The 10,368-nt window shown below is 39.0% G+C and overlaps 1 protein-coding gene across 2 annotated transcripts; it reads right to left on the minus strand.

Annotated features, from left to right (window-relative positions):
* Positions 1 to 1,748: 1,748 nt before the first annotated feature.
* Positions 1,749 to 9,909, minus strand: mob1bb (MOB kinase activator 1Bb). Of its 2 annotated transcripts, none has more exons than XM_030064782.1 (7): positions 9,808 to 9,909; positions 9,536 to 9,670; positions 8,185 to 8,351; positions 6,151 to 6,244; positions 5,867 to 6,000; positions 4,133 to 4,296; positions 1,749 to 4,009 (listed from the first exon to the last, which is right to left on the minus strand). In XM_030064782.1, exons 2-7 carry the CDS (start codon positions 9,547 to 9,549, stop codon positions 3,932 to 3,934), a joined length of 651 nt encoding a protein of 216 aa, XP_029920642.1. In that variant the 5' UTR covers positions 9,550 to 9,670; positions 9,808 to 9,909; the 3' UTR covers positions 1,749 to 3,931. The 2 variants fall into 2 exon arrangements, with proteins under 2 accessions (XP_029920642.1, XP_029920643.1); XM_030064783.1 differs by having other exon boundaries at positions 9,536 to 9,687; positions 9,808 to 9,873.
* Between the last annotated feature and the right edge of the window lie 459 nt (positions 9,910 to 10,368).

Consider the following 10,368-nt stretch of genomic DNA (forward strand, 5'->3'; position numbering starts at 1 on the left):
GGGTCCAAATTTGAGATCTTTGGTTCCAACCGCCATGTCTTTGTGAGACGCAGAAAAGGTGAACGGATGGATTCCACATGCCTGGTTCCCACTGTGAAGCATGGAGGAGGAGGTGTGATGGTGTGGGGGTGTTTTGCTGGTGACACTGTTGGGGATTTATTCAAAATTGAAGGCACACTGAACCAGCATGGCTACCGCAGCATCCTGCAGCGACATGCCATCCCATCCGGTTTGCGTTTAGTTGGACCGTCATTTATTTTCAACAGGACAATGAGCCCAAACACACCTCCAGGCTGTGTAAGGGCTATTTGACCAAGAAGGAGAGTGATGGAGTGCTGCGGCAGATGACCTGGCCTCCACAGTCACCGGACCTGAACCCAATCCAGATGGTTTGGGGTGAGCTGGACCGCAGAGTGAAGGCAAAGGGGCCAACAAGTGCTAAACACCTCTGGGAACTCCTTCAAGACTGTTGGAAAACCATTTCAGGTGACTACCTCTTGAAGCTCATCGAGAGAATGCCAAGAGTGTGCAAAGCAGTAATCAGAGCAAAGGGTGGCTATTTTGAAGAAACTAGAATATAAAACATGTTTTCAGTTATTTCACCTTTTTTTGTTAAGTACATAACTCCACGTGTTCATTCATAGTTTTGATTCCTTCAGTTAGAATCTACAATGTAAATAGTCATGAAAATAAAGAAAACGTATTGAATGAGAAGGTGTGTCCAAACTTTTGGCCTGTACTGTATATATATATAACAAACAAAAAAAATACACACACACACACACATATATATATATATATATATATATATATATATACACACATACAAATACATACATACATATATATATATATATATATATATATATATATATATATATGTGTGTGTGTGTGTGTATTTTTTTGTTTGTTTTTGTTTTTTTTGACAACCAACACCTGAAACTGTTTGTCTATGTCTAGCCTTGCAAACCACATTACATAATGGCCACACATTTTTTACTTTAACTTAACTTGATTTAGATTTTTTTTTTTTTTTTTTACATTTTAAGGATATAGTTTGTATGTATTTGTGTTGTTTTGCTTTATGGCTGTTACTGTTTGATATTTAAGTCTTTTTAAATTTATGTACATATTCAAAATGAAGTATTCATTCCTTTATTCAGTCATTTTGAAGGATTCTTATTTATATTCATTTATTCATGATTCGTTCATTTTAATAGTTTGTCTAGCTGATACAGTTTAGGTTGGTTCTATTATTGTTTTTTGTATTGAAATGGTTTTATATGGATATGTTGGCCTAACTCTTTCCTTAAAAAGCTACTTAAGCCTGACAATGTCTATTTTTAGTGCATACATGACTTTTATTTTAATACATGGATATTTTTCAAATAAAGGATCTTTGTGTTGTCGTTGAAAAGTTTGCCTATTAATACCACCTTTATCCACTGGTCCTTCTGAGGAAGAGTGATCTTGTCTGCTAACGTGTATATGAATGAAAGAAACTCAAGAGTCATGGTTATGATCCAGCTAACCTGAGGACTTGCAGGATTTTGCTGAATGAGCAGTTATTGCAGTAACGAGATGAGCTAAATGTTGAACTTGCTCGGAGGAAAGTCCCAAGGTTATGACAAACTATTAAACTAATCCAGGTAACTCAGTTATCCACGTAGGAGGAACATCTGATGTGTCTGATTGTTCCATGATGTCTGTCCTCTTTTCAGCGACCTACACTTCCAAGAAAGCATCCCAAGAGTCAAAGACCACCTTTATTTTGCCTTGTAAACAGCATAATTCAATTCAGTAGCATTGAAAACCCATTATCAAGCCATTATTTACAAACATTTCATCAACTGTTACAGTAAAGGAGAAAAATCTGTAGGCGATAGGCTATGCTATGGTCACTTTGTAAGGATGTGATGCTTTAAGGATGACTTCTATGTTTCTCTATTACAGATTCAGATATCCAATGAGCAATAACATTCATTAATAATCAGCTCAGAAAAAAGGAAAAAGATAGTTGTTTATAGAAAAAAGGTAATGTCCAAACAGGGAGGGAAAGTAGTCTCTAAGAAGTCTCCAAGACTAGTGTATTCTTAAACCAAAAGCTATCACTCCATGCTTGCCGAAAATTATTTTTAAGAGGGGCCTAACCTTAGTATTTGCCTCTGTATTACATCTTTCGGAAATCTCAGGTAGGAAGATATGAAAATGGTAATGTCATTATTTTCTAGTCTTAATGGCCACATTCAGAACTGAAATAAAATCAGTTCTATTCATATCTCACATCAGAGTTTAAACACTACAGGGGATAAAACTGCTAAATGGGTAAAGTATGAATGAGGCGGCTGGTAAACCTTTGAGCATCGTGTCAATTATTGCATAGTAAAACTACACTTTGAGATTGGAAAAAGTACATGCACCTGCTGTGTGAAGCACAGCGACAAACAACTCTGACCATACAAAAGCATAAGGAGATCTCATTTGTAATATACCATAGAGCCTATTTCAGAGGCGGGTAAGCAATTCAAGAACATTCATTAGGGGAAATATAAGGGAGGAAACAAAGTATGATCAATCACATAATACTGCTTTTTCACAAAGCACAGTCTATGTAGAATAAACATTCAGGCAAAAGAGAGGTCAGGAAAATTGTTCAAAGTGCTTCATGGCTAGTAAGATAACATGGGTTGCAGCATAATCCAATTAAATACATTAGTATTAGCAGTGGAGTTTGTGACTTTGACACAAACTCAATTTGACACAGTTCTCTATTTCTATATATGGACCATTATATACAGTTTAACTATTTCAGATCCCTTGAAGACTTCCCTAGATAGTTAGAATTTGTTCCAATTTGTTAAAAATTGGATAAAAACAAAGTACCCCTCTCACAACTACTATACAGGAGCATGTTACTAGGAGACTCTAAGATCATTTTTAGTCCCTGCTACACTATGTTAGACTTCTAGCCCCACTCCTATGTCTCTCAACACATTCATTAGCAAAACCTGCACAGAGCACTTGGCAAAAGAAATTCTGGAACAAAGAAGGGAAGGTAGGTGAACAGTATTTTGTTTGTTTGTTTGTTCATTTTTTTACAGGAAAAAATGTTCTTTCAACTGACAAGCAGAGCAGGAGTTTACTCAAACATATGAATTCAGGGCTATGCAAATTGGAAGTGGGGGGTCCAGTAGTCAATGGCAAGCATGTCAGTGGTTTGACAAAGCAAAAGGTATATGGCCTTTATCTGTTTACAGTCTTCACTGTTCATAGTGTTTATGAGCCATGCCAGGCACTTAGGAAATGTTTTGTTATATTGACAGAGTCGGGCAATTACCAATTTGAACACTAACAACCTGCAAACCAGCCCCTCTTACATAGATAGAAGGATAAACGTTATTAGCTACTGGTTACTGAACTGATTTAAAGGTTGGCCTAAGTTGTTTCAGTAATACCAACAGTACTTCCCTACTACATTACAGCAGATGTGCTTACACTTTACTCTCACCTGTGGTTGAGCAGGAAATGGAAATCTAACAGTATGGGAATGCCTGTGTAGTGCTGCAATAAATCCATATGAAACTTAAAAAAGCTGTGCAGAACCTAATATAACACTAATGACCATAAGTCTGTGCTATTTTAAACGTAAGCCATAACTGAATACTGATAACATGAGTTCTGGGGATTCATCCAAAGAGCTAAAATCCATTTTCTCCAATATGTTCAACCGTGGTTTGTTCAATTATGCGTATATAATCCCTGATAGCCTTAGTCCTGGTGCCTTAACCTATCAAGACCCTTCCTTGTTCCTGGCCTTATTAAAAACATTTCCCCAAATGGAAATATAGTATATACTGCATACATACAGCCAGGGTGGGGTGGGTATCTGTGCAAAACTAGGAGACCATAGAAAGAACAATTACACTGCTGTTTATCTATCCTTGGTTGTCAGTTTTTCGATCAGCTCCTGTAGTGGGACCAGCTCTTTCCTGTCAATGAGGTTGAACTCCTGAAAGACAAATCAAAAAAGCAAACATCATCATCCAACATGCTCTCTCATACATACTGATACTTGAATATTTATCGTGAAGAATGCATTAAAATAAATATGCATTTGTTAGAATTTCTTTACTTGAACAAAGAAGATGAAGTGTTTGAACGATGTGTTGAGGTGGGCCTCCTCTTGAAGTTGCATGACAGAGTCAAAGTGCTGGTGGTAGATGTGGGCATACACCCGGAACAGGCGCTTCAGAATGGTCTTCGCCACGGACATGAAATTTCGCTTAAAAGGGACACCTTGGGAACAAAAGGGTAGAAAGAAAAGCCGTGACCTAGGATGCATTTAACAAAATCCCTAGAAGAGGTGAGCCAAGTACTTCAAGACAAGGTGTTTACATCCCAAATATTGTAAATGAAAGTTAATTAGGAGAAAAATAACTAGCTACTGGCTTACATGACAGTACTGTTGGTGAATTAATTACTTCTTATGTTACTGCTCTGCTGAAAAAATGAAGGGTACTTTTGCAAATTTGAAAAGTCTGAAACTCAAGATAGTGGTTATTGTCTGTCCCTAAATATTTTTGTGAAATCTTCAACATCCCTGTAACAAGGGACTCTGTCCTCTTTTGTTGTTCGTTAAAACAAAGCTGATATCATGCAAAGTGTTTGTTTCACACAAGATTACCACAAGATAAACAACGTAGTAGAGACTGACTGGACCCTAAAGATACAGTGACAACAGCAGTTCAGTGATGTTAGACCAAGTTAATGCTGCTATTTTGTCTATTATAGCAGGATATACTGCTGGCCAATTACATTAACCACAATTCCTTATTGCTTTTACACACGTGCAGCGATACAAAGTAATTCAGAATGGGAAATGTGTGACTGGAAATGTGAAATCAAATCATTTAAAGAAAGTGTTTGATACGGTTTAATTGTGATCACGTCAAGTATACTTCACAAATGCTTCTTTCTAATGTTATTTAATACAACATGAATTCCTTTCTGTGGAAACCAAGCTATCTAGTGTCACACAGCAGCAGACACACTGAAAGTCCTGAGCATGACAAAGCACAAATAAATCAAATGGAGACTGAAATTAAATCAGCTGTGAATAGTGAATGAAACATTCACTTGTTTGGTTTGGGGGTGGGGTGTGCATTAACGCAAATAGCTATACTGGATGGCATATTAAGCCTTCTGAGTTCATCTTTCATTTGAGCTATTACATTCTGTCCAGGAGTGGAAACAGATAAAACCTATCACTGGGATTTGTGAGTGTAAATCCATCCCACTATGAAACTCCTCTTCACCCACCAAGCCTTACTTTTTCAAAATGACCCACCCACACAGCCTCAACTTTGATGTGTCTAATATTTACTTATCTAGCATTGTCATTACTGAATAGCTTTTCAATCAAAAGTCTATGCTGAAATTGAATCCTTTGGGCATAAATTAGTCATTTTCAATTACTAGCAAAATACAAACCAACAAGACCGCCTATGCTACTCTTAATATGCATATGTATCATTTGTATTCAAATATATTTTGACAGAATTTGGTAAGGAGGGGCACACGTCCCATGTGATGACTTTGTTTTAGAGACACTGTGTGCCGAAGTATGTTGCAGCTTTCTTTGAACTGAGCATTAACCCTATCATGAGTTTCAGGGCTCATGTTACTACCATGAGGCAGACACTGAGCACAGCTGACATGTAAAGAGGATATTCAAGCAGCAAGTGTGTAAAAATTTGTATTCTTTAGAATTTGGGGACAAATGGTGTCTAAGCAGCACAAGATGAAGATGACAGACAAAATATGGTTTTGACACAAGGTAACAGAGGGTAAGAGATTTAAACTGTACCAATCTTCGAGGGAAAAAGTGTCTCATCATCAAGCTGGTCTTGCACCCAGGTCATGAGGTAATCAATATACTTGGGTGCAGAGCATTTGATTGGCTTCTTGATGTTGGTTCCATCAGCCCAATGGTATTCATACCTGTAGTAGAGACAAGTGATAAACATTTTATTTTGCTGACCCTGTGTCTCTCACAGTCTGGATTCAATCACTGAGGGCATTACCTTCTACAAGTTAGGCTAATTCTCTTATACACATTGTCCCTGTGCATATCCACATCTCTATACTTACTTAGGACCAGCAGACATGACCGGACAGCTTTCCTCAGTGCAGAAGTCTGTGATGGTGCCATAGAGCATATTGATCTGGTTGAAGAAATCCACAGCTGGAAAAACAGACAAACGTTTTCAATCTAATGTACAAAAGACAACATAGCACATGTGCCAGCATGAAGATCAGGCGTTGTCGAGTTGTCCTGCAGTTTGATATTCGCGCTAAATCAAAACTGTACACACCCTGTATCTTGTCAAGCCGTGTATTGTCTGTTGCCTGAGGCACACAGCCAACATTGGCTTAGGATCAGTCAGAGAGATAATTAGAAGTTTTGGCGGTGTTAAGACTTGGTTCTCTGTTTGCTAATCTCTCGTAAAAAACACACACAATGAACAGTCAATGACATATAGGTGTGGTAGGCCCTTCTTACAGAGACTTTAGTTCCCTTTTGTAATGGTTAAATTTATCTAGTCAGTAGAGCGTACATTTTATTGTTTATGAAGCTAATGTTCAAATTATCGCTACCTTAACCTCAGAAGCAGGATGAAAGGTATAGATATGAATCTACACTTATTAATTTAAAAAGACATCATTTCAAGTTACACCATGTCACCATCAAGTTTCCAGGTAAATTGTTTATTATAAAAATGTCTTGCATAGGCTAACTGGCAATTCACTCAGTAAATTTTTAGAAGCGTCATGATAACAAAACCACTGTCTGAGAAGGATCTGTCATTACATGGGAAGACAACTTAAGTTAAATGAAGAAAAGTCTTTCATCTCCATCAGGCTCATAGAGACAAACTCGTCTCCATGTTGACCTTGTAGTGGTGGTAGCAGATTAGTGGGCTTTCTAAACGTTTCTGCACTGGTCTGTTTAAAATATTCCAAGGACTTAGACACAAGGGTGAATGCAAACATGCAACACAGCCATAGCATGTCAGAAGCTGTCAGATGATACAGAATTAACCAGCAGTATATTTTAGTCAAATGAGGCAAACTGCTCATGAGTCTTAGGATGGGGGGCTGATAGGAGTCTTTAGGATAGGATACGAGTCTTTTGTGTACGTAATATTTGCTATTGAATACTGCTCACTATGCCATGGTATTAGTACTGTTCAGTGATTGTGTCCCAACTTGTCTTTATTATGCAAACCAAAAAGGCTTGAGTAACACTGGCAAACACCCAACCATTTCTACTAACATTTTATGAAACTGGGAAATACAAGTACTGCAATGATAACCAAGCTAAAATCCTGTGCAGCAGTCTGGTTAATACTTCTGGAAATAAGACATGCAAGTACAGACTGAATATCTCTTGTTGACAGCAGTTAAACATGTTAAAGCAAGCAGCGTGCACCCTGACTTACTTTTCACATCTTCTTGTGCTACAAAGTAAATGACATTCATCAAATGCATCCAATCCCCCTTTCTTTCTGAAATCTATGCAGCACGGTCTTCCAAATTCAAATGAAATGAAAATTCTAGAGACTGTGTGAAGTGTGTTAATTGAAAGCATAACACCAACACTTAAAAACTAGAATCGGAAAGAATTCACCTCATCGTTTTGTGTGAGCTACACAGCTTCAGAAGCACCTCAAACGTTATTCATATTCTCTTTAAGTTGTATTTATTTTAAATTAAAAGCTGTTCAAGAGACAAGCAAGGGACTAGGCCCCTGAAATTTTCAAGCCATAGAGTCACCCGGTTGCTAGAGGAAAAAAAGGCTTCTATTGACCAGCCATTTGTCTCAATTTCAGAGAAAGTAAACAAGGTCCTCACAGAACAAACAATGAAGTCTATTTAACATTCAGTTGTTTTTTTTCCCGGCATGAATGCACATGGTCTTTAGAGAGGATGCCAAGAAGTTGCCCCGAAAGTTCACTTCAATAGCAATGATAAAAACTAATTGGACCAATCCAGATTTCAAAAAACAGGACTACTGGGAGTCATGCAAATATAAAAACTAGCTCCAGTTTGGAAGTACAGTCACACACCTAAGATAGCTAAACAAGGTGTAGCAAGGGAGGGAAAGGTAAAATTGGCCCTTACTGTTGACTGCCACCCACTCATTTAGGTCTTCACCCTCAGGCAACATGACTGCCATGCGCAGATTTCCACTTCCCAGCGTAGCCTCGGCATGTTTTAACAGCTCATACTGGTGTGAACCCTCTGGAATATTCTTCTTGGGCTTGAATGTCTTGTTGGAACGATTTGTGCTGTGAGTCACATTTCAAAGAGGAAGAAAAACATCGTTGTTAAGGCAGGAGTAATGACACATGATGACAAATAACGAGACAATCTGGGCCTAGGGGTGATAGACTTTTCCTGACAACAAGCCAACATTATCAAAAGATGACCAAAGACACCATGGTGTAGCTTAGTTAGCAGGAGGCAGCACAGCCTGACATAGAAACCCTGGTGTTGCTCTGTGTGCAATGCGTTACCAAGCAAGTTGGATATGTACAGCATTCAGTTCCTCCCTGTGCTCCATTAGACTTGTTTTCAATGAGTCACAACACGTTACAGCACGCTGCAATAAATACCGGTTATTTTCATTCTCTGAGGGCAAACTCCATCAAGTAAGGTTTGATAGTTAAATGAGGCTTTAAAACCTTTGTATAGGGGATAGAATGAGAGTTTTCATTTGGTACATGGTGGCTTAGTGAATACATATCCACCCTAACACTTGTACACTAACACAACCTTTAGGCCTTTACATGTGATTAAATGTGTCCTCTAATGATGATGATAAAGATGAGGAGACAATCTGATGGGGCACAGAGTTGTCAGAGGATTGAACTGGTTTGACATGTTCCAGCCCTGGTGCTCAGGTGATTGGATATGGGTATGAGCGTGGTGAAGGAAACGCGCATCCCAGCCGGAGAGGGCGCATTCAGGCGCTCTGCTCCGCCCTCTCATTCCCAATTTAATCCTAAAACAAGCTTGTTAGCCATTTAACAATTGTACCAAAAAAAATGTTTACTTTGATGTGATACTGGGACCGAAATGTGTGCTGAAACCTCACATGCGGGTTAATGAGCCTGTGCCGACAAAGTGTTCCCTTCAGCAAATAGCCAGGCCAGACTGAGGACATCTCCCTTACATTTGGCTTTGATTCCACTACATGGTAGGCGTAGGGCAGAACAGACAAAGAGCTATTTTAAAGCTGACACTACCATGCTGCCATTTATATAGATTGTTAAAGATAAAGTCAAGCTAAATAAAAGATGTGCGAATTGTATTAGGCGTTGGATGACATTCCGGGAAGTAGTCTTAGCCCACAGTAAGCTATCGTTAGCTGTTAGCTAGCTGTGCGCCACTGGATATTTGCTGGGGGCGGAGGCTAGATAAAAGAGAAGGTAGAACAAGTATTTTGCACAAAAGTGTAAGGCTAACTCACAAGAAAAAGCTCATGTTTCCTCGGACCGCAGAACACAACTCCCTTGGCAAATAACAGGCAAAGAGGAGCCAGACCAGCGGGATGGTTTGTCAAACTCTCACACCTCCTCGGTCCTGTCGACTTCCCAACGCCGTCCTTTGAAGAAAACAAAACTAACCGAGATTTGTACAGTGATATGAGAAACGCCAAGTCGATAACACACGCTAGTTGTAGACAAACTGGTCCTCTATCTGCGGCTCTGTACACTGAGAGGCAGAGCACGGAGAGCTTACTTCTTCACCGCGGAGCCAAGGCAGACCACTACACGCATTTTGGCCGGTTGGTGCCGTCCACTGGAAAATAATAGGAACTACTATGGCGCTGCTGCTTCTTCCTCTTCCTTTATTGGGCAGGTCGCAACTGTCGTGTGAGACGCCTGCTGCCCCCTACCGTCCAGGGCGAGCTGCTCAATAAGCTTGTTCACTTCATCAATAAGATGAGGTGAACAAGAAAATAGTGCCTTCAAGACAATTCATTCTGCTCATTTTCTTGTGCAGATAGTAGCGTTAATATGATCACTTAATCAGTGTGCATTTTGCTTGATTGCATGAATAATGAATAATGTTTTGAGCTCGTTTATGCTGCATAGGCTCATGGTGTCGCTGTTTTTCTATTTAGTGAATTTATAATAATAACACTGTTATTGTTTGTATTTACCATGTAAACAGCTAATTAATGGCTGTATTTCTTTGTAATCCTAAATATGTGAACATTGCCCTATCTCCTGTAACTTAACTCTGAAGTACTATAATTAAAATACCTTCCCTGGCCTGCTGAGAAATGCATTATATTGT

This window comes from Myripristis murdjan, chromosome 12, assembly GCF_902150065.1.
Source record: "Myripristis murdjan chromosome 12, fMyrMur1.1, whole genome shotgun sequence".
NCBI classification, from domain to species: domain Eukaryota; kingdom Metazoa; phylum Chordata; class Actinopteri; order Holocentriformes; family Holocentridae; genus Myripristis; species Myripristis murdjan.